At 42.7% G+C, this 25,368-nt stretch overlaps 1 protein-coding gene across 2 annotated transcripts in view; it reads right to left on the bottom strand.

Annotated features, from left to right (window-relative positions):
- Positions 1–16,249, bottom strand: part of SWAP70 (switching B cell complex subunit SWAP70) — a 39,027-nt gene extending 22,778 nt beyond the window's left edge. Inside the window, exons 1-3 of one of the 2 annotated variants that reach the window (XM_021299208.2) lie at positions 16,034–16,249; positions 7,982–8,122; positions 2,073–2,246 (exon numbers count right to left, since the gene is read on the bottom strand). In XM_021299208.2, coding sequence (XP_021154883.2) covers positions 2,073–2,246; positions 7,982–8,122; positions 16,034–16,132 — 414 coding nt within the window. In that variant the 5' untranslated portion in view covers positions 16,133–16,249. Of the gene's footprint in view, positions 1–2,072; positions 2,247–7,981; positions 8,123–8,556; positions 8,676–16,033 lie in introns of those variants that run through there. The other variant, XM_065066220.1, reaches the window with a different exon arrangement.
- Positions 16,250–25,368: the final 9,119 nt, after the last annotated feature.

The following is a 25,368-nucleotide window of genomic DNA, read 5'->3' as shown; positions in this document are numbered from 1 at the left end:
CTACTAAAAAGAGCTATTTTCAGGTAGAAATTCTCAGGACTAAGACGACAACTACAAGTTTGTACAAAAAATGCTTTGCAGATCTGGAGTTTGGATTTAACATTAAAAAAACCCCAAACATAAGAACTTAAAAGGGAGATATGAAAGGTCACACGAAGAAAAGGCAAAACTAACCAAAACTGAGCCTTTGCATCTTTACTTTTGGAATTTTGTGTAGAAGGGTAAGTCAGTAAATGTGGGATTTTCCAGAAGCACAGAGAACTCAAGGAGGACCAGTGTAAGGCAGAAAGGAGTGCGGTGAACAGACAGCATTCCTCCACCGGCTGATTACATTACCTGTGTGGTCTAAGGCAAAAGGTTAGAATGAATACAGGCATTGTATACGATAAGAACAGATTTCTTTGTCAGGCTCTATAAGCTTTCTTTAAACAGTATTGCACAATTTAAATCTTGCCATAATCACAGTGATGCAGACAGAGATACACACTAAGAATTTTTAAAACAATTCAAGTAGAAGAGCAATACAGGTTAACCCTGGACATAAAGGATAGGAAGGAAAGCAAACAACAGCAGCTATGAACTCTCAGGAACCTCTTTTGGGCTCTGCAGCCCGTCTCCCAACAAATGGACACATTGCCACCGCCTGGCATCAGCTACAGAAGGCAACACGAATCTGGGGGAGCAAGTGAGCAACACCGACACCCCAGAGTTGGCAGGTCTGAAACTTTTAACCATGCCAACATATACGGGGATGTGCAGTATCTACCCTCAGGTAAGCCAGGCTGCGCAGTGGGGAACACAACAACAAAACAGACATGTGGATTTGAGTCTCAGTTTTGATATTTATTAGTGGCTCTGACCTTCTACCATAGCCAAATATAGCACCACTAAGAAAGGAGCTGTCTTAGCTTTTATAGCCATGATCCCCATCTCCCAGAACTGACGGAAAACACAGGAAAACAAGCAAGACTGTCCCATTCCTCATGGGAATACAGCATGACAGGGAAGGCCCTGTCATCACCAGTCTAGCAGAAACAGAAATACTGTACAGTGAAAATCTCCTGCTAAAAAGTGAGTGATAAGGCAAAACCAAGCAGTTTATTTTGATAGAGGAGTTCTCTGTACTTTTGGTTTGGTACAACAGCTTGGAGTCCAACAGTTATGTTGTAGTGGTATGTAAATGAGACTGGTTTGATCCCTGACTGTTCAACAATTTGCAAATATCTATTAACCAGTACTGCAGTGCTGAAAGGCAAACCCCTGGGACTTCTGCATATAGCTTTGCAAAGGGATTATTTATGCCTACAGTTCTGATCGTTCTGCTCTTTCCCTTGCCCCTCCCCAAGGAGAGAATTGTGGAGATACCAAAATCTTGCTTTAGGGTTAAAATACATATTTGAGTGTTGCCCATACTTGTTCAAGAACTCAAGCGTATAAGGAGATCTCTCTGGTATTATTCCTTCAACCATTTCTAGCAAGAGTGTTCAGGTGGTGGCTGCTTTTGATCAGAAACAGACATAATCAGAAAAGTTTGTACTTCTCCTTATCGTCGGGAGGGTGACATGCAACTGAAAACTCATCTTGCAAGTCACAGTAACACGTAGCAGGGGGAGATTTTTTTTCTTTTCCCAGAATCACACTGATGTACTAGCTGTGCAAAATTTTAATCACATATAAGCACAGTGATTAAAGATCACGTACATGCACTACTCATGAGCAAAGCAAGAACCTCAACAGCTCCAAGTGCTGGTACTGGCGCTAGTGGCCCCAACATCAGTCAGTCCTCACAAAAGCAAAATAAGTTATTTACTGGGGGCAGGCACCACGTTGCATTTAGTCCAGCCTGTTTAAATGACAGACAAACATCGCCATCAATGTCTAAACTATTCTGTGGAATCCCTGCATATGCAAGACAAAGAAAAACACCCGAGGCCTTACGTTATTAAAAGAAGCGAATAAAAGTTTTGCATTCAAACGATTATTTTAACTTAAATCTCTAAAGAGTCGCAACCATTAACCTAGTTCAACTGAGACATTAAGCAAACTCGTGTTAAACAGCTTTTGTTTCTTACCTCCTCAGGTACAATGATTAAAGGGTATTTGTCTTCTGATAAGAAGTTAAAAATAACCCACACTTTAAATGCATCTTCATCACTAATCAGCAAAGGACTTTTAGAGAGGTTCTTTTTAGCACAGAGAGTCCAGCACATCCTGTTGAATTCAACTTTGTCAAAGTTTCCTTGAACCTAAAATGAAGAAATTGAACAAAAAAAAATTAACATGCACAAAGGGCACAGAATAACAGACAAAGTTTAACAGCCTAAGTCAGACAAAAAGCACCAAGAAAATTCTAGTTTGCAAGAGATGTCAAGACCACTGTAGCAGCCTGCTCTGACTTCCTGCATGGGGTGAACTAAGGAACTTCTTCCAGCAAAATCTACATCCAACCTCCAATTTCTGGTTGAGGCAATAATACCCTGACTTCCTGTGAAGGAGGCTAAAATTCTGCATTTCCTCTAGCTTTAACTTCCAAACCATCATCTTTGCTGTCTTAGTTCCAACTGCCCTTTCATTGCACGGAGTTACTGAGATTTTATGTAGCAAATTTGGAAACCACTACAACCAAAAAACTACATGTGGATATACTACAAGTGATACTGCAACAATAGTTGGGAAACACCTTTAATAAGTTTTTCCACAGCATGTTACTCAAACATAACTCTTGTAGGATATTCATAAACATGCAATAATTTTTTCTCAAACACTAATCCACTAAATATCTTTCCCTTTTCTCAGAATTGCAAATCTTCACCTTATTGATTAAAAAATCCTCTTGTTTTTATTATCCTTTATCATACCTAGCAACTGTACATACCCATCTGTGAGAGCTTTCATTTCCTCTATATTATTTTTAAACTCGCACTTATGTTAGAGATGAAAACTACTTATCTCCCTACATCTTAGCAATGTTATTTCTCTGCCAACATGTAACTGATAAAGGCATGTTTTGCACTGTAATGTAAGTCCCTTGAGATTTCGGCAAGCATGTCTAAGAAACAGGTTCTTGTACCTCTTGTGGTAACAACACCAGTAACGCTGAGTGACATTTTCTTATGATAGGCCAAACCATGCATCTTAAGTGCTCCAAGGACACCACTGCAAACTATTATTTCCTGTCCAGTCTGGTAAGTGGTCAAATACAGTGGAGGATGAGCCACACTGGCTAAGTCAAAGACTAAGGAGTGGATGAAGTGATGTGGGTGAAGGAAAAAATAATAAAAAACAAAAACCAAACCAGAAGTAAGCAGGAAACCAACCCTATGCCAAGAAGCACTTTACAGTACAGTTTACAGGACTAAAAGTGAGACTATGAAAGAAAGCCACAGACTTTGCATGTTTGCAGAGCAGGCCACCAATGCAAGTGGCGATGCAAGAGGCCAGCTACAGGCTACGGCTGTCCGTTGAAGAAGGTGGAAGCTGTAGGAGCTATAGCTGCTACAAGCTATAGCTAGTTATAACAAGCTGAGCCACAAGCTCAGCATCCTGGTTACTCACACAAGAAACACTGGTCTTAAATGAAATACCAGCTGAGCTAACAAACACGCTCTGGAAGAAGGGCTAGAAGCCAGGTTTCCTCGTCCTTCCTGCAATTTGCCAGCGCCTCAACCCTTGGCTACTTTTGCCTGTGCTTTTTCCCGTCTGTCTTCCCCACGCTGCCCAATGAAGCTCGACTTCTTCTCTAAAAGAGCTTCATCCACCTAAATGATGAGCAGTTCCACCTTGGAAATGTCCTACTTCCAAGGAAGACACCGACACAGCGGGAAACCTCCATTCCTACAGCCACCACCTGGCAAGTGCTCTAGGCGCTACAAAGGTTAAGTGCATGGTTTCTGCTCACATAGCACAGCTGGACCACGTGCACCTCAGAAACACGTGTCGAAACTCAAGTCGCCTCCAGCGTGTTACTGCCACCAGGATTAGGCAGCAGTCAAGCAGGAAGTTTCAGGACTGTTTTGCCACAGGGGACTAGGTCGTGCTGTGCCAGGGGTCCCACTCCAAACACGTAATTCCTTTTTTCAGAATCCAGAATTGATTCTGAAATGGACCTCACAGGACCCATGCAGCATCTGGAGCAGAGGCACTGCTCAGGAATTATTCAGGAGCAATAATCAGATCAGCACACAAGTTCCAGCTCTCCAAAAGAACTCTGATACTCATCTGTGGGTTTTTTCTAAATGATCGGGCTGCCTGTGAAATAAAGGATGAAATGAAATGAAACTGTTGTTCTGGGGATATTGTGAGTCAAGAATGAAACTAAATAGACTGCTTTAATAAAGAATAAAAATTATACTCATCAATTCCATGTAGCAATGCCAACTACTTCTGGTACCTATGTTCTACATCAGGGGTGTCAAACTCATTTTCACTGGAGCCCACATCAGCCTTGCAGTTGCCTTCAAAGGGCCGAACATAATTTTAGGACTGTATAACTGTACATTTATACAGTCCTAAAATTACAAATTCTACATCCACATTTGCATGGTGAGGAAGGAGAGGGAGGGTGAAAATCCCACAACTAAACCCAAATTGCTTTAGAGCTAACTCAATTCTACAAAATACTTGGCTGTGCTCACTTTGGCTTCCTTAACTGGCAACACTCCACGTAGGTGGCTAGATAATAATTACTCTGAATTACTAATCTCTCAGAATTTATGAGAGATCACTTCTAAGCATCATTTCAAAAATTAAAAATATTTGAACAACTTCTAAAGTTCTTTTTGAACTTATTTGCAAAAGTACTTCTAACTTAATTAAGAAATTGTAAAAGAAGAAACTTTTCAAACAGGATGTACTGATGTCTAAACACAAGTCCTAAACAAATTCACACATTGCTTCTTCATGACATGAACAAAACACACGTTTATAAACACAGACTGGGTCAAAGACTGTCCTGGAACTGAAATTTAAAGAGGATTCCCAAACCATCTTTAATTACAGTGAGAATCTACTACGAATCCTACACTGAAATCATCTTGATGTGAAGCTAAAATAAAAAATTTGTGACACTCTGCTAAGAAACCAGAATTTCAATTGTGTTTGGCCAGAATACTGATCCTGCTTGCAACCTGTGTGAATATCACACAACTCTGTTGTTTAATTAATTAACAACTCCTTGTCCAAAAGATTTTTCCTGTGTACTAGAATAGGCTTCTAACTGTACTTCATAATTTGTCCAAATTATTTGAAGTAATTTCATTTGGAAATTTCTACAGTACTCCACACTATTAGCTCTACAGCAACTATTACTTTTATTTGTGAATCTGTCCAGATGATGAAACATGGAAAGGAACCAACCCCTCCAACCTTAAAGCTGCTTAAACTCATAAAGATAAAAATACGATATAATAGTCACCTACCTTCCTTTTCTAACAAGTTTCACAAAATGATAAAAATAAAAATGCAGCAAAACCCATACCATTTTTGAGATCTTTAATTTCTACTGATATGCAAAATATAATTTACTCCTTGGTTCTATATAAAGAGGTTTTTATTGCAGGGTAACACAAGGTAAGCCAGCACTGACAAATATAAAAAGCTACAACTGCGTTTAACAGTACCACAGAAGTTATTTCGAAAGCTTACAAAGTCCTCTCAAAAAACTGTAAGTCACAGTTACATATCTGTTTTAAAGAAATCTAAGGATTCATTCTTTAAATATTTTACTGTTTTAAAGCAAAATATCTTAGAGGTAAAAAATATCTCTCCTGAGCAGGTTGCTCTTGCTCAAATAAATTAATTCACCAGAAGATATGCGACTGAAAATTGAGATAAATTCCTCTGAATTTGGGGATACAAAGCACCAGTTGTTCTTTGGTAGTTCTGCTAACTAGCATAAATTAATAACATTTGTTCTACAATCACCCCATCTAAAACAACAGATTACGCCTTGGAAGAATGAAAAAAGAAAGGGTTTCTTGTTTGCTTTGCTTGTTTGTTTTAAACAAAGGAGACATGCTATGAACCAGTGACTTCATCCCTCTCTGCATGTTGTCTTTTGGCACTCATGTAAAGTCATCTCTAAAAGATGAGATGCCACAATCAAGTTTTTTCCAGCCCACAAAGATAGCCTTCTGTCTAAAGAACTTCACTAATTTTTAATAGCATATATCTAAACTGTTTATGAGCATCTAGTCAGGATAAAATAACATGAAGTTACAGGTAATTTAACCCTGTTCCTCAACACTTTTATCTTTTAAGATGAACTAATGCTATAGGTTTATCAGGCAATTACCAGAAGCCAGATGAATAAAACACAAGAAATTACATGCAGTCATGGCCTTCCCTTTCATGAGAAGCAAAGTAGCTTGTTCTTTGTTTTTACCATGGGGTAAGACAGTGCCCCAAAGTAGCTAAGCACTGGAAGTTCACATGAGCTTACTTACATAGCCAGGTCTTTAATTTTCAAACTGAAGTGTTATTTAAATGCAACTGCTCCTCATTTCCATAACTATTCATCCCTTTAACAATAAAGCATGTTTATATTTGAAAAACCCTTCCATCTCTATCTTTTTCTTTTTTTACTTAATGGCTTGCTACTGCCTACAGATGGTATTAACAAAAACCACTGTGGTTCAGACTCAATTACTGTAAGCCTTCAGTCAAAATAAAGTAAGGTCTTTTCTTTTTCCCCAAAATTTGTATACAAACTGCTTGGTCTCCATTGAATCTTACAGTAGCTCAGACAGCCAACACGAAGTGGAAATGAGATCACAGACTTCTTAGGGACAAAGCAAGATTGTCCAGTAGCAAACAGCCAAGACATTAAGTGGGTACCTTTATGTATTTTAACAGCCAACAGCTCCCACACACAGAATAGGGCTCTGTCACTGGGTATGACAGAAACATAGACTAGAGAGGCAGAGAGAGCCTGGTAAGTCTTAGCTAAATATATGAAGCTTGTCCTGCTTCAAAGCTGCCAGATGACATTATATATAATCACATATTCCACCAGTATTAAATGCAGATTAAAGAAGCGGCAAAAATCAGGGCTAAGGACTGTGCATAATCTGCAAATGCAAATGCCACACTGGACTTTTCAGCAGCACGTCAGCTCAGGACTTCTTAACATTATAAAAGAAAGGAAACATCTATGTATCTCTGCAGCCACAACGACAAAGTTTGAGGGTTTCTGGGGTCAGCCCCCAAGTGTATGAGAAATCAGTGGTATTGAAGTTGATATATTTCCACCACCATGTGGGCTGGTTCTTACCATCTAGTCAAGTTTCTCAACAGAAGTTGCCAGAAAAAAAAAAAAAAGGCAGGAAGATAGTGTATTTTTAAAAATGTCAACCTAAATCTCAAACACACAGCACCCAGAGCCCAGCTCTACCTATCTCAGAACAAGACAGAGAGAAATTAGGCAAACCCTGCTGGCTTTCCAGAGCTCTCCCCAAAACAAGGCACAACAGAAGACTAAAGAGTGCTCAGGCACAAAAGGAAAGAACTTGCAAGACAAAACTTAACAACGCTCCCTAATGTCACCCACTGTAATTATTAGAAAGGGATCTACTTATTAAAATACCTTATGAATAGACATTGAAGACATTTTTGCCCTTCCTGCTTGCAAAGGAGTCTATGACAATTTTCTGTCGTAGCCATAGTATAAAGTGGGACACTCTATAGCTCCAAGACACTTTCAAATAAATTCAAGCTAAGATGCTTTATCAATATGAACACAGCTTAGAAGATGACCAGATGCAACAGGAAATAGAAACCAGGGAGAGGAAAAAGAAGTAGAGAACAGTGCACCTTTCCATTTTGAGGCACAGACTCTCTAGAGTGCCTGCCCCACCACGACCCCACACAGGCGCACTCCCAGCAGCACTTTCATGCCAGCACGCTGCCAGCAAGCAGGAGTTTACTGTAAAGGCACTCTAAGACCTGATAAAGACAAAACAGAACACAAGAATTCAAAACTTACCTTCTCCAAGATGAATTTGTTTAGATAAGGCATGTAGCCCTGATTGGAAACTGGTCCTTCATCATCATCCCTGAAGTGCTCTTCCAAGGCCACCGGATCATGGGGAACATTTAACACTGTACACAAGTTGTGAGAAAGGACCTAAGGGCAGAAGAGAAATCAATGACACTGCTGCGTTCCCTCCAGAGCAGACCTCTGACTTGCAAAATCATGTGCAAAGTGACACTTTCATATCAGCACAAGTTCTGCCCTGCAAATTTTTGTGAAAGAACAAAGCATAACTAAAAATGTTGACTCCTAGGGTTCAATTTCTTCAGACAGTTGCACATTTACAAGAAACTATGTGATCAGATAGGTCCATTCCTACAGAACTGCAAACACGGCTACAGAAGCTACCCTTTGCACACATACACATGCACTTGAAAACCAGGAGAGGCATGCAGGAACACCAAAGTCATATTTAGAGAGTGAAATTAGGTAGCTACAGAAACCAACCACAAACACCTAGCCTTTGAAATTATAAATATTTACTACCTAGTGAAAATGAGTTACAAAGAAAACAACTCAATATGTACCTTTACTTTAAAGAAATGACCACTCAAATTAAAGCATTAAGTATGGATTTTTCTTATCTGCTTGCTTTTGGGTTGCTTCTCAGCATTGACCCTGTGTTTCAGTTAGCAAAGAAAAAGTCATGTTACAGAAAGGGGAAGGGGTTAGGTGTGCTTCTCAAATTTTTATTTTAAAAAGTTATTTGCATGAATTATGTCAAGAGCTTAACACCCACCAGCACTCATCTGTTCTTGAGAAATGACCTTCAAGAAGCGGCTACATGCTTGATTAGTTTTAAGGAAGTGCTGCATTATTGAAAACTAACTGGTAGCCAGCGCATCTCAACTTCTTCAACTTAGGCCGAGTTTCACAGGCACAAACTAACACCTTGGTACCAACATGAGGAAGGCAGAGCCTGGGCAGCAGTCGCTCCTGTGCCACCAGCACTTTCCTAAGAAAGGCAAAGCACCATCTCTTTCGTTATTCACGCTGTCTCGAGTCAGGTCAGTCCTGTAACACGCTGCCCACTGGGTGTTGAACAGTCACATGCAGAGTTAAGACTCTGAAGACCATGTACTGGCTATAGGAACTGCGTTAATGATTCAACTTCACACGCCCAGGAATGGTCTGCATTGAAAGAAGTAACTAAGAACCAAAGGCAAAAAATGCAGCTAAAAGAAAATTAGGCAGAAGCAAAACAGATCACATCTTTTGGAAAGGCAGGCTGCTTGTGGTATTTTGTTTTTTTAAATCAACAACTAGACAGGACAGACTGAAACTGAATTTTGGCATATGTTTTAATTTTTTACTGTGCAGCATAAAATTGAAAAACAAAATGCAAAGAGAAGGCAATAAAAAATGTGCTGTACATTTATAAGTGGGTCTATATATCCAAGTAGACATGAAGTGTTTGAGATAGAGTAGCTGCAAAACAAGAAGTGAAAGTCTGAAGTCAAAGCCTAGGAAATCAAACCTATGCCACACACTTAAAATATCTGGGCTTCCCCCCCTGCCCCCCCAAAAAAACCCCAACAACGTACATTTACTTTTCTTACATATGATAAGGAGACATGCAGAATCTAAGCACTAGTTAGCATCAAATCCTACAAAGATAGGCCAGGATGCAAGCTCAGTTCAGAGGAGAATTCCTCTCTCCATATGTCCAAAGTTACTCTTTCTTTTATATGTCCAAAGTTACTCTTTCTTTTAGAAAAGCACATATTTCCACAAGAAATACATATCTTCATTGTCGTATGCTAACATTAAGCCACTGAAGGTGGTTTAACCACATGCAAAGTTTAAAAACAAAATAACAATAGCATCAGCCATCTTACCACAAAAGCTGCATTTCCCAGAGTAGCAAAATAGTATTTAGAAGTTATTACATTTCATACTACCCTCCATCAACAGTATACTTCCCTCCAATCAATCCTTATTATTAACCACCACATCAAGTCAAGTATTTGAGTCCATGTGATTTACATAGAGAGGAAAAAAAGTACTATCATGTGTGTTTCCCCTTCTATTTAAGGCTTCTGTTATTTATAGAAGACTGAGGGATTCTTGAATTTCTGAGAGATAAAGATGATCTCAATTTTCCAACCAGACTGCAGTTGCTAATACTAAAACTAAAAAAATACCCAGCTAATAAAAATATTCTAAAAGCCTAACTGATTTAAGCTTATTACCAAAATAACTTTAAAAGTCTCAATAAAACACATTCTCAGCCTGTCCTTTCTACAGGTTTGTCTTCTCCATTTTTCGGCCTTCTTGCTGTGCTTGAGCTGTCAGAAATCTAGGTGGTTTCCACATCGAGCAACCAACTTACCAGGAAAAAATTCCACTCTCAAGCATTTTCTAAGATCTGCCTTATCTGCAATCTCTCCTGTGCCCAGTGCTCTCTTTTCATAACTCAGGAAATTCCTCAGCGCCTGCCAAAGCCTGCCATTCTCTAACACAGCCAAGCGCCAGCTGAATTCTTCATTTGCAGGGTAAGCCTGAAAAATTCTGCACTGAGGTCTCGTTTTGTTCTCTCAAACCACATTATCTGGACCATGATATACTCTATTTTAATGATCAACTAGAAAAAAAAATCCAGCCGATTATTAGGTTAATTGGGGTATGAAAAATCGCCTTGCCTTGCAGAAGCTCCATCAACCATGAGGAAGTTTTGCACCAGTAAGGATTATTCCCCCCTGCCCACAGGGTTGCTAGGCAGCTTTTTCTTTCTGCACTTATTATGCTCTGGATGCCACAATTAACAATCCACCTTCATGCCAGAGCTAACTCCTACCCCAAACCAGACTCATGTCCACACTGCAGCAAAGGGGTACAGTGGTGGTCCCCAAACCACAGTCCATGAGACAGCACAAGCAGATCGCAAAGGGCTCACAAAAACAGTGCACTCTGGGTGCAATTCTTCCATTGTCAATGAAGAGTTTTGTAAGAAAGACGCCTAGTGCTGCCCAGGGAATGATGAAGGTGTTCTGCTCTAAATATGAATAACCAGATGAAACAAGCAAGCTGAACACAAAAGGTCATTACAGACTTGGGGTTTACTTTATTTACAGCCAGTCTCACGCTGCTTTACGTGGAGTGCAGACGCCAGCCCAGCTAGACTCCACCACAGCTGCTCCCCTCTGAGCTCCCGTTTTCCAAAACACTGATCTTCCTAAACTTGAAGCACGTGTTGAACTGTTACCATGTGAGTAGTTCCATTTAACCCTGTCCATAAAAGTGATCTGTGTTTCTAAAGGGAAAAGGAAGATCTGCTAGACTACTTACTGCTCAGCAACAAAAATTTGGCCCAGATGACAGTAGGAGCATTAACAGGGCAGACTAATCCTACAGTGGCTAGTGCCAGTTTCTTCAGTACTTTTTTATTTTCCATCTTTTGGGAGGGTCTTCTCCCTCCCCCATCTCTTTTTAAGATGTTGAAACGTTGGCCTCGCAGATCCCGACAGTTCCATTCAGTGATTTTGTGTGAATTCATTCCAAGACATTCTTGGCTCATCTCTCCCTGACATCCATGTCAGCAGCTAGCCAGCCAAAATAAGGCTACTCACAACTACTTTCTCTTTTCCTTTTTTGACCAGTGTGGAAACCAGCATCGCATATGCCCCTTGTCACAGGCACAAGGTCTTTTCAACCCAGCTACATCTTAAGCATACAGTTTCTTGCATCACAGCATCACCAAGCTCCAGCTTCCATACCCACTCAGGTAGCAAGTGCTCCATTCAGAGTCTCATTATTTAACACCAGTGTTAGTGAGCAACATCCTTCCCAGCTGGAGAAGCGTATTCAGGCCCTGCCTCCACCATTTCAGGTTCCTAACACTAGTGCCCTTCACCCACATCACCTCTCTGTTACTTTACTTATCCCTTCTCCCTTAGGCACTCACAGAACCCTTGTGACCTCCCTCCTGCCTTCATTACCAGCAGGTCCCCTTCAATCCCCAACCACTGGTGCCTGCACCTGTCCACTTGCCCTTCTACCCTGAGGCTCCCAGATCTTGGGAAGTGCTCCCAGTAATCATCCTCCATCTACTGCACCTTTTGTCTACATCCTCCTTGAAACCGGTTGACAAAACATCAAGGACAAAGGTTAAACAGGCTGTTGATCCACTGACAGCTGCTCCCCTCCAACACAGTCGCATGGCCCTGTCATTTCAGTTTAGAAGCTACTTTAGTTTGCCAGCTCCTCTGGAAGATGGGTCTCCCTCCCCTCGCACCTTACAGACACAGTTCTTCACAGCTACCCAAACACAAACGCTTCTGAGCCCGCTAATCACGTCAGAGTACAACTCTCTCAAAGTGAGTCACAGTGACTAATTTCCTACCATCCCGCAATGTTGTACAAAGCCAATTGTCCGGCCGGGGTCCTGCCCACTCGTCACAGGCTCTCAACCTTTCCAGTGCCCTGCTGCATTGTTCAAGGTCTTCCTCTCTGTTTCGACCATCCCTCTTGCCCCTGATTACACCATTCTTCCTCTTCCCACCGGCCACCGACTTCTCATTTAGCAAAAGGGCAAAACAAAGATAAGAGGTATAATAACCCTATAATATCCCAGATACGATTAAAGACTGGTTTAGGTTTTCTAAGTCTGAATGGTAACTTGGGTCACTCACATATTACAGGCCCAGACGAGGCTGTCTTTTCACAAGGTGTTCCCCTGCCACATTCTGCAGATACCACACCAAGAATCCATGACTGAAAATCCACCACAATGTATTAATAGCAGGCAAAACAAAACAAGAACAGCCACATAACCCCATTGCCTAAGCAGAGACAAGTCACAAAGCAATGTAAGGAAGAGCTTCCAGAGAGAGAGTAAAAACTAATTTGTATGTATTCTTTCCAAGGTCAAATTATACACACATGCTACAAGGAGTTTTGCTGGCTGTTAAGTATAACTACATTTAAAAAATGACAGTGTTTCAAGATCCAGACAAAAAGCAGATTGAATGTTGGCACATTATAGGAACTTTTAAAATAAGACCATTTAAAAATTGCAGACTGCAAGAAAGATGAAATTGGATTTAAATATAGGAAAGCAAGTATTTGCATGTAGCTTGTGCTCAAATCACAAGAGCAGCTGTAACTGCATACACAGAACTCACACTTCAGCCTTGCTATATCAGTGTTTGAAAGTGCTGAAACACATGGACAAAATAATGATTGTGTCCATATTTAAAAGTGTTATTTAAGAAGAGAATACACAAATGTTTCTGCTGATGTAGGAAGAAAAAATATCTGCAACCAGCCTGACAGTAGAACTTCTGAGGAATACTGATTAGACCAACAAAAAAAAAAATCAGTTCATATTGGAAGAAGATAATATTCAAAATTACACAGAGGACTGATTTGACTGTCTCCTCTCAGCAGCTCAGACCACATACAAAAGATACAAATGGATAAAAGACAGCCCATAAAATCCTTACTATTCCAAGCAAGTCCTAGTTTTTCCTCCAAGCATTTGCTGCTTCTCCAGCCTACAAAACAGACCAAATTCACTCACCTCCATCACATTGCTCTAGATATATTAAAAACAAATGTGTGATGCAAACCCCTCACAGTAGGGGCTCAGCTACATAACACACATTTATTCTTCTCATAGTATTTAACGACAATTATTTATTCTTATGGAAGGCTCAAATACCATTTCTATGTAGAGAAAACAGAAATCACTCTCTTTAACAACCAACATGTTATGCTTAAGACCTGTGCAACATGATGGCAATACAACTCCTAGATCCATTGTCGGTAACTTTTTTTATTGAGGAGGGAAGAGTTCAGCAGGTGACAACACTGCATGTTGTTCTCAGAAAACAAACAGGTTTTTACTCTTTTTTTATAGCAGAAGTTTCAGTAAATTATTAAACATATTTTCTAAGGTCACAAACCTCTGCTAACATGTTTATCTCCAAACCTCATCTCTCCATTTGATAGGGGTGCTGTTATCTTCCTCACTGTAACATGGATGAGAAATATTTTATTGTGAAATACCTTCTTAGTGCAACACAGCCCTACATCAATCAGCCAGGAACGTCTGTTTTGCTGTCCTGCCTACCCGTCTGCTGCAGGGATGTGGGGCTGCTGCCACAACACGCACCTTTTCTCCCCAGAAGGACTATCAGTTTGACACCACATTCATCATTTGCCACAAAAAGCCTGCAGAACACTCCTTACCCCTTCCTGTGTTTCCTGAAAACCAGCTCTTGGTGGCCACAGGAGAAGGCAGAAGCCTCATTTCAGACTTGTTTCTGTGTTTCCAGATCCCACACTTGACAGTGCCCTCAGGAGCCTTTGTATCACAGACAGAAGTGCACAGAGCCACAAAGACCCACTTTTTTTCATCCCTTCTTTCTCAAAGAGATAATGAAACATCAAAACTGTCTAGAGAGATGTTTGATACGTAACAAGGGGACAGATTTAATTTCCCGTCTTTCTATTTTTTTAGCTTTTTAAACACAAGCATTTGCAGGCATGAGGCTCTAATAAGACAGCAGAGCATGACAAGACAGGTAACTGTGCTTCAGTTTGGAAATACAACTGCTGCTTTAATCCATCTAAATCAGTCAATGATCTCAGAGGAGTGACAGCACCTCCGTCAGAGGAAGCCGTACAAGCCCACCAGCGTCCTGCCTGCTTCTTCAGCCATTTAAATCACCCCAGCCTCTGTGTGACCGTGACAGGTTCTCCACCAATTGGCATGATGACAGGTGCTGCAGACACACCACCCAGGTGAGTGCACTGAGAACACAAATCGTGGCAGCACACACAAGGCGTGGCAGTGTGACAGGAAAACAGGGCTCCTTTAAAAAGCAGGACAATAAAAAAACGCCTCTCTGCAACCTACTTCAGTTAGTCTTGCAACACAAACATGTCGTCACCTGTAAAGGAGCCTCCTGCCTGACTCCTGCCACGCAGTCACTTCTGGACAAGCTGGACTGTACTTCAAGAGCCCAATGGCCCCGTACGAAGAAAAGGAGAAGAGGAAGAGGCTGCTTGCAGCACATTGCGTTTGGTGGACGCTTATTACATGAAGCCCAAAACAAAGCCCACTATCTGCCAACCACGCCTGCAGATCCTGCCGGCAGCATGGCCACCCTGGCTCTCCAAGTTAATCCCACAAAGGTCACAAACTTCAGCTAATTGTTGTGGTCACAGCTCCAGCACCAAGTACAAGGGCCCACAGTCTCCAGTGTCAACAGGTGTTACGTTCTTATTCAAAGTATTTATTTAGCAAGATTTCCACGTTATCCCCAGGCCAAGGTGGTCCCATAAAGCAAGGCCAAGATGGGATCGGATTCAGTGAGCTGCCTGAGAGCTCTTTTAAAAGCACAAACATTGCTTCAGCGTATAAGCTAAGGAAAGAATGGCACAGTTGGAGTCTCTTGACTAATTCTCCTGTTTATACCCAAATAAGAGAGCACTGTGAAACCTCACTCTCCCCTTGGCAAGCTATGAATTTCACTTGGACGCAGCCAACCCCTATAGATAGGACCTTATGGCTACCCCACAAAAGGTTTTGGCCAAAAAGGGTACCAAGGACACGCGTTTGAAAGCGGACCAGCAGCACAACAAGGGTTTGTGTCCTGACATCTTGGGGAGGACAATGCGCTTGCCTGGGCAGAATGGAAATCAGCCCCCTCGAGCACAAGGACCCACTCGCACAGGCTTTCCACGGGTCGGGGGTGACCAGGAGCCACAGCGACTGAGAACGCCACGTGCCCAACAACAGCCTCAACGGAGAAAATGCGGTTTATGGCCCCCGAATGGGCTTTGCAAACAAGTGCTCATGTCCCCTCAGGCAGCCCTGAGCGTGGCCACCTCAGACCGGCCCCAGGCCCGGCACCCCCAGGGCCCGTGTCCCGCACCCCTGCCCACAGCGGCTAACCCGGCCAACCCTCGCTCCCACACGGAGCCCCGGCCCACACCGCGTCCCTGGGCCCGCCACCCCTCTCTCCTCGCTGCCCCCGGCCCGGCCGCCCCGCTTGCCTTGAGCTGGGACTTGGAGACCTTCCCGCTGCGGTCGAGGTCGAGGGCGGTGAAGGCGTGCCAGATGGACTTGAGCAGCTCCTCCTTGAGGCCCACCATGGCCGGCCCGCCGCCTGCCGCCGCTCCCGCGGCCGCTCTGCCTGCTCCTCGCCCGGCCCCGCCACCGCCGTGCCCGCCCCGCACCGCCCCGAGGGCGGGTGCCCGGCCCTGCCCGGCTCCGCAGGCGCCGCCCCGGGAGCCGCGGTTCCCGCCTCAGCGGCGAGGGCCGAGGGGCCGGCGGGGCGGGAGCGGCCCGGGCGCGGAGGGGAGCGGGAGCTGCACCGGGCAGCGGCGGCCCCGCGAGGTACCGGCCCAGGCGAGATCCCGGCCCACGGCTAAACACACAGGAACACCGCGGGGGTTTCACAGTAGGATGCGCTCAGAGAGAAAAGTGACTTTCCTCGGAGGCTGAGTAAGCCCCAAGGATTTTAAAAAGCCGCTCACAACGAAGGCTGCGCACAGCTGGAGTGAGTGAACTTCAATCAGAAATAACGGGGGAAGGGCTAAAGTAAAAACTTCAGCACTACTTCCAGAGCAGGAGTGCTACAAAATCTCATCACAAGAAAGAAGTTTGGGCTTTTGTTTTGGGTTAGTTGTTTTGGTTGTTTTTGTGTTGTCCTCTTAAGTGCTGTGGGTCCAGACTGACTGGTGAGAGCAGCAGATCTGCCAGGACTTCAGTTGTCTCCAGACTCTGGGGCTTTGGGGCACAGTTAGTAGGTCTAGAGAGGTTCTCCTTCCCCTCTACTCCACACTGGTGAGACCACACCTGGAATATTGTGTCCAGTTCTGGGCCCCTCAGTTCCAGAAGGACAGGGAACTGCTGGAGAGAGTCCAGCACAGGGCAACAAAGATCATCAAGGGAGTGGAGCATCTCCCTTATGAGGAAAGGCTGAGGGAGCTGGGGCTCTTTAGCTTGGAGAAGAGGAGACTGAGGGGTGACCTCATTAATGTTTATAAATATGTAAAGGGTGAGTGTCATGAGGATGGATCCAGGCTCTTCTTGGTGACAACCAGTGGTAAGACAAGGGGCAATGGGTATACACTGGAATACAGGAGGTTCCATTTAAATTTGAGAAGAAGCTTCTCAGTGAGGGTGACAGACACTGGAACAGGCTGCCCAGGGGGTTGTGGACTCTCCTGCTCTGGAGACATTAAAAACCCGCCTGGACACCTTCCTGTGTAACCTCATCTGGGTGTTCCTGCTCCAGCAGGGGGATTGGACTGGATGATCTTTTGAGGTCCCTTCCAATCCCTGACATTCTGTGGTTCTTTCTAGCAGCTCGCTCAGTGCTATTTCTCTGCTCACAACACGGGGTTGCACCTGGGCCAGGAGGGGCAGGAAGGTGCTGCACCCTGTGTTGCTTTGAATACTGCACGTGAGATCACTCACAGTGCACAGCTCATGAGCAAGTGAAGGAGGATTTTCACAGATTTTAAGCAGATCCATTAAGATCCCGAATTCAAGACGCATAAACAAGGGGGGGGGGGAAGATTCTAACTTTTCTCCAATTTTAGTCTTCAGTCGACTGTGTAATCAGGACAAAAATAGCACTCTGCAAGTGAAATAGTTCTGGCAGGTGCAGCAAGATGACTTTGTAGCAGGTGTTGCTGCTTCATTGTATGATCCCAGTAAAAAAAGGCACATTCAGACTTTATAGTGTCACTTAAAATACCATTTATTGGAGTTAACACTATAATGGAGAGGACAGTATAGATAACCTTACGTTCATTCAGGTGCCAGGAACTCTGAGCTGTGCAGCATCAACCAGGTCTGATCAAGGTATAGCATGTCATGCAGGCCCTGCGCATGAAAAGGTGACACCATTTTGGTCATCCAAGCTACTGCAGGATTTTCTCACAATAAAACAACTATATGCATTGTTTCTACGGCCAAAAATAAAGGATGTTCACCCAAGAACCTGTTGCTGCACTCTTAGATAAAGGGCAGGCTATGCAGGGAGCATTATTGCAGGTACCAAGCGGGAGCTGCCCACAGGCTCCTCTGCTACAATCAACCAGGTAAATTCATCCCACAGCCACCGAACACACAGTCCCATGCAGACCAGTGTGGGGCAGCACGGGCTGAGCAGGCACAGGCCTAACTTAGATGGATCACTAATCCTTAGTGGACCACCCAACCTCAATGTACAATAGTCTTCTGGTCAGGAAGGAACACTACAGGTGAGCAGATACTGAAGTTCACTGTAGGAAGTACTTATATGTGATAATTCATAACATGGGTTTTCTATATATAAGAAATTGGAGACTAGAATCATCCACAGATTTCTGGTAATTTTTATTATATATTTTATTTATATCTCTACCTTACAGCAAGCAACAAAAATACTCTAGAAATGCAGGGATGTCATAGTCTCTCAGTAGTACAGTGAAGAGTCAAACACAACCTGCCTTACTCACCAGGTGTATCCTAGCAGCCCTCCCCCCCTCATTTTTGTTAACCTTTTTCTTCATAGTTTATTCAGAACTTTGGAATCCACAACTATTTTGCTCTTTCCTCAAGATGGATGGTGTGAACTATACAATTAACATCAACAATTAATTGGATTAAATTTCCTAATGAACCTGATTTGCTAACATTATAGCTGTTAATATTACCAAAACCATCTGTCACCTTGAAATACATGAGCATTTTTCCAGTTTGACCACAGCTATTCCACTTAAGGAGGAAGGAGACAACTTTTGTATATGCAGATAACCTAACAAACTTATTTGGCAGCTAAGCAACCAAAAGGTCACTGGTAGGTATAGAACATCCCTATTAAAGCACATTAAAATACAGTTAAGTTCTGTGAAATGTCACTGAGGAAGAGCAATTCATACAGTTCACACATGAATCTCCTCATGCCAGGGACTTAATTTCTGCTTTGAACAGAGTTCAGTGATCATTGGCAGCTCATTTTTATAAAAAACAATGTAGTAGAAAAATTAGCTTAAAACAAAATTCCCCACAAAGTAATAGTTGAAAAACCTGTGTGCTTCTCTTCATTCTTTTTGCTGGCTTCTGTTATTCGTGGTTTAAATGACATGGTAAAATCCTTTGCCAGAACAGGACTTGTTTTCCACTAAAAATATAAATCGTTCCAATTCAGGTTAAAAGTCCATGCTTAAATGTTTCATTACGATGAGCAGATTGTATAAGCCTCAGCTACTCCAGCTTTTGGCAGGTTAATCAAAAGGATAGTTGTAAGTTATGCATAAAACTAGTATATTCTTTTATATAGGCATAAGGTTAAAATAGTTTTAAATGATTGAACTAATTGAGCAAAAGAAGTTAAACCAAAGTTCATGTGCAGACATAAACTTGCTGGTGAACAAAAAACCTTTGTTTTTTTTTTATACTTACCCAAAATAGCTTTAACAAAGTTACAGGACTAACTGCATCCGCACCCAAAGTGTGAGTTATTTTAAGCAACTCTTCTGTTTTCATGAACTAGGCTGGATCTTTGCTTATCAAAGACTTTACATTCTAAACCTTTGAAGATAAGGTTGACATATAATCCACATAACATTTACTAACACTGACCGCACTTAACCATGAAGTCCTTGATCACGCTACATAAACTCCAAGTTGCTTGCGCGGTACAAAACAAGTTCTGATGCAACTTTATAGACTTCTGCTTTTCTTGAAAGTTGCCTGAGATCTCAGCAACTTTATTTTAAATCTGCACTTATTCTAATCTTGTCTGCTCACCACAGCTAAAAACATGACTGAAGGGTGGTGAGGAGATCAAGGAGGGAAAACTGGCTCACAGTCTGGCAGTGACTCACACTTTCAGGAAGAACCTTTAGACCCTGCTGAGGCTCAGCCTTAAGAGGTTAATCACTTTTCTCTTCCTCCTCCCTGCAGAAGCTTAATTATTCCCTGTTAGCCAAATAACAACTATTTGTCAGGGAGGTCCTAGCCAGGGGAAAGATTACGCATTTGAACTGTTACTAATTTTGTTTTATGCCACTAAGTCAGTTAAACCGCCATCAAGGAGAGAATTCAGACACATCAGGGACTCACCGTTTTCTGTTCATTGTTAGCCCAGAGGAAATCTTCCTGAACATTGGCTAGACCACTCATTTCCATTTTCTGCAGGAAAACTACAGGGAAGCAAACAGAAATTTAAGACCATTAAGCCAACTTTGTAGCAAACTGTGTTTCCAGTATCTGCCATTTCATAGTGATGTTTCAGTAGAGGATAAAACTAAAGCAAATGCCAGTGTTTGTGACCAATGTGTTAAAGTTCCTGAACAGACTAGTCCCACCATAGAACATCTCAAGGAAGCACTGGGGACAGCATCAAAAACCCAGTAAGTCTGTTTGACATTATACTGTTATCCAGTCCAAGCCACTTGAGAATTTTTTTTTCTGTTATTTTTAAATACTTTTAAAAGTTTTATCTCTGGCCTCATACACATGCCTCAGACATTCTCACTGAAACTATGTAGAAATTGAGCATGAGAATTATTTTAGGTTAAATAGGAAGCAGCATTAAATGCTGAAGCAGAACAGCAGCTCAGACTTTCCTAAAAAAAAAAGTCAATTTTCCATTCACTCCTAAGTCTTCCAAAGCAATCTTATAGCAATTCCAGCAAAGCACCCCTGCTTTATTATAGTTTTCTGTTATTTCTACAAATATGCCCAAAACATGCATTTCTATTGAAATTTGACAAGGAAACATAAGGAATAGGTAAAACAGAGCATTAACTTACCTTTCAGTTCCTCCCTGGTAACACACATCTTACTCTACACTTATGGCTGATAAGGTATTTCTCACCAAGTTGCAGAACTCACAGTAGAACAGAATACCACAGATATCTTACTTGCAGAAAGGAAGAGGAAATTAAATCCCCAGTGTGAACTGCAGCAACCATTTCATACCATGGAGAGAGAAATAGTCAATGGAAAAAGCCATGTAAGTAGGGTAATGTAGAAGACTGACAATATTGACTCTGTGTCTACAAGACCAAAAAGAGATTGAAATCCCATTCGCTAAGGCGTGGAACACATAAACATCTTAACACCTAAGCAGCTGAGAGTGAACAGAGGAAACAGCTGCAGAGGTAGGAAGATCACCCAAGGCCAGTGAGACAACTAAAGGCTGGGAATAGGAGGTATTTCTCCTGTCCAGCCCCATCTCTATCCTTGAGAATACCTTGCCTAAAATACTTTCTTTAGTGGTGCATTCTGTTGTCTGTAGATCAATAGATGAACAAGATTGTTTCCATTGGGATGCAGACTGAATATGCAGAATCTTTTCCTGTACATAAATGGGAGCTCAGTAATAGCTGCGGTTTTTATGTCCATCAGCCCACCTATCTGGCAGGCAGTAACCCTAGGGATACATAGATCATTAATGAGAATTAGGCCAGTCATTCCACTTTCATCTTAGGGTCAAACAGAGAAATCAGTTTAGACCAGCATGATTATTCAGATGTCATGCTAAATATTGATGCTGACTATTAGAAGGGAGTCAAATGACTGGCAAAAGGAAGATCTTTGAAACCAGTTCTTCACATTTTCAAGGACTGTCCAGAATCCCAGATAACTTTTAAGCCTGTACTGTCTCAGACCTCTGAGCAACATGTTAAAGAGTAATTAATTTCTTCCTGTTCTCATGGTTTAATCCCAGCCAGCAACTAAGTCCCACACAGCTGCTCGCTCACTCCCTGCTGGTGGGATGGGGCAGAGAATCAGAGGGTAAAAGTGAGAAAACTCATGGGTTGAGATAAAGCCAGTTTAATAGGTAAAGCAGAAGCTGCACACTCAAGCAAAGCAAAGCAAAGCAAGGGATTAATTCACCTGTTCCCATCGTCAGGCAGGTGTCCAGCCATCCCCAGGAAAACCAGGCTCCATCATGTGTAATGGTGACTTGGGAAGACAAACACCATCACTCTGAACATCTCCCCTTCCTTTTTCTTCCCCCAGCTTTATATGCTGAGCATGACATCGTATGGTATATATTATAATATCCCTTAGGTCTTCTGGGATCAGTTGTCCTGGCTCTGTCCCTTCCCAAATTCTTGAGCACCCCCAGCCCACTCGCTGGTGGGGAGATGTGAGAAGCAGAAAAGACCTTGACTCTGTGTAAACTCTGCTCATTGATAACCAAAACATCCCTGTGTTATCAACACTTCTCAACCCAAATTCAAAACACAGCCTCATAGGAGCTACTGTGAAGAAAATTACCCCAGCCAGAACCAGCACATCTGTTTAATTAGGCACAGCAACATTCTCTCCTTGGAGCACCTTCCCTTCCCCTACCCCAGTCCCATTACACTTTGGAAAGGCAGCACCTTCACCCAACTCCAACTGTTCAAACAGAAGCAAGACCTTAATTTCCTGTGCGCTTCCCTGCCCAGTCGCTGTTTCCCGAGACCAGAGCCTTCATCAGGTCAACAGCCTCACAGCTGGGTCTCAGACAGCTTCCACAGTTTGCTGAAGGAAGGGAAGGTTCATGCAGGGAACAGCCCTGCTTTTGCCTATTGCTGGCTGTTGCTTCAGACCCCAGTCCTCAAGCACAGCGATAACAGTGATAGTCACAGGTAGTACACACACACAGATTTATGAAGTGTGCATGCATGTTATATACCAAATCACATATATGGTGAAATCATGAGGATGCCTCTTCCAAGCCTACAGAACTAAGGGAGTGGGTATTGATGAAAAAAATTGAAGTCAACACCCACCTGAGCTACTGCTGGCAAGAATGTTCGGTCACTACTGCAGAACAAGATAATGATTTCTAACATTCAGGGTCGAGTGTCATACTAGCACAGGAACACTTTGAAGACAAAAATGTAGTGTACAGTTGACTACTTTGTCCAGCAGGTGTTGCTGGAGACCACAAGACACGTTAAAGACAAGGTCAAGCCAGTCAGCTTTGGCAGAGGGTCAAACAATGCCTGGCACTTATTTTTTTCCCCAGTTCAACAAGAAGAATAAGGTGACTAAGTATGCTTTTATTCATGAAACTTATAAATGTTATCATCTGAAGTAATGCAATGTATGAAACAGAAGCCCTATTTTCAAATACACAAACCGTGCCTACCTCCATTTCTAGGTAGAGGTAAACCTTCTCCACAACTTTATGAAAAAAACAAATTGTCAGTAAGTTTTTCAGGTTCTACGTCTAAACTAGTTCAGATTCATCCCAATTAAAACAAAACGTGTTATTAGGTCTGTGGTAATCAACAGCTCGTATCTGGGAGGTAGGGAGAAAGCAGGAAATCAGTGAGCTGATAGGACAAGGTCAGGTTGGATGGGGCTCTGAGCAACCTGATCTAGTGCAAGATGTCCCTGCTCATGGCAGGTGGGTTGGACTAGGTGACTTTTAAAGGTCTCTTCAACTCAAACCATTCTGATTCTGTAACACTTGGAACTGGGGAGGGAGAGAAAAAAAAAGAAAAAGAAAAGATAACTAAGTTTATTTTAGTAATTCTTGCTGGTTAACCCTGTGTGAATTCATGGCAAAAATTACTGGGAGTGTGATATGCTATCTATGAAAGTAGAACGATTTATGGTTATGCTATAGTTTCCAGCTGGAAGGTGCTAACTTCTCTTTACAGACATAACCCTCGTCCATCTGGTTGCCTTCAAGGCCAAATGTTTTTGCAATAAATTAGTAAGCTACCAAAATTACTGTAAGATTGTTTCTATTAAAAAAGAAACACCCTTAAATGTCAGTAAAAAGAGATACCACTTCTCACTCAGTAAGCATCTGAATCACGGAATCACTGGATTCTAGGAGTATTCATGGGAAGCATTAACACACACTTCCAAATTCTCTGCCTCTTCTTATCAGCCACTGTTGGGCCAGGATTCTCAGCCTCACCACTGGCCTCAGGAAAGCTTATGAAACTTTGAGATAAAATTTCATCATACTTACTGCTCCCATAAACTACATAAAAACCCTGAGGCTCCTTTTTAAACATTCTCCTTGGCACACAGGAGAGTTAAAGCATCCAAAGCCACTTCAGTTGCATGGTTTAGGATGGGCATCCCTTCCACGGCAGATACGAAACCAGTGACCAGCAACACTAATAGAATCATAGAACCAGTTATGTTGGAAAAGACCCTTAAGATCACGGAGTCCAGCCATTAACCTAACACTGCCAAGCCCACCATCAAACCATGTCCCTAAGCAACACATCTACACATCTTTTAGCACCTCCAGGGTTCGTGACTCAACCACTTCCCTGAGCAGCCTGCTCCAATACCTGACAACCCTTTCCGTTAAAAATTTTTTTCCTAATATTCAATTTAAACCTCCCCTGGCACAACCTAAGCCCGTTTCTTCTCGTCCTATCACTTGTTACTTGGGAGACGAGACCAACACCCTCCATGCTACAACCTCCTCAGGTAATTGCAGACAGCGATAAGATCTCCCCTCAGCCTCCTTTTCTCCAGGCTAAACAGCCCCAGTTCCCTCAGCCGCTCCTCATCACACTTGTGCTCCACACCCTTCACCAGTTTCGTTCCCTTCTCTGAACTCTCGCCAGCACCTCAAGGTCTTTCCTGCAGTGAGGGGCCCAAATCTGAACACAGGATTCAAGGTGCAGCCTCATCAGTGCTGAGTACAGGGGGACGATTGCTGCCCTGGTCCTGGTGGCCACACTATTCCTGATACAAGCCAGGATGCTGTTGGCCTTTTTGGCCACCTGGGCACACTGCTGGCTCATATTCTGTCAGTTGTCAATCAACACCCTGATCCTTTTCTACCAGGCAGCTTTCCAGCCTGTAGCGCTGCCTGGTGGTGTTGTGACCCAAGGGCAGAATCCGGCACTTGGCCTTGTTGACCCTCATACAATTGGCCCCAGCCCAACAATCCAGCTGGTCCAGATCGCTCTGTGGACCCTTCCTGCCCTCCAGCAGATCAACACTTCCACCCCACTGGGTGCTGTCTGCAAATTTACTGGTTACTCAATCTCCTCATCCAGATCATTGATAAAGAGATTAAACAGAACTGGCCCCAATACTGCGCCCTGGGGAACAGCACTCGTGATTGGCTGCCAACTGGATTTGGCTCCATGCACCTCAACTCTTTGGGCCTGGCCATCCAGCCAGATTTTCACCCAGCAAAGAGGGCACCTCTATGAGGTTGCGTAGCTACTGTGTACAGCTCATTTGTATAGCAATACCTATATCGATCTAACAAGCCTCTTAAATAATCATAGGTAGATCAAGTTTATTTACACTACACAGAAAGAAAGGTTTATTAAGTTTGTTGATCCACCACCAATCGACATCTATGACTGTTTGGAAATATGCTTTAAGAGAGGTCTCCTTT

Source organism: Columba livia, chromosome 5 (genome assembly GCF_036013475.1).
Source record: "Columba livia isolate bColLiv1 breed racing homer chromosome 5, bColLiv1.pat.W.v2, whole genome shotgun sequence".
Lineage (NCBI taxonomy): Eukaryota > Metazoa > Chordata > Aves > Columbiformes > Columbidae > Columba > Columba livia.
This window is presented reverse-complemented; position numbering and strand designations above follow the sequence as displayed.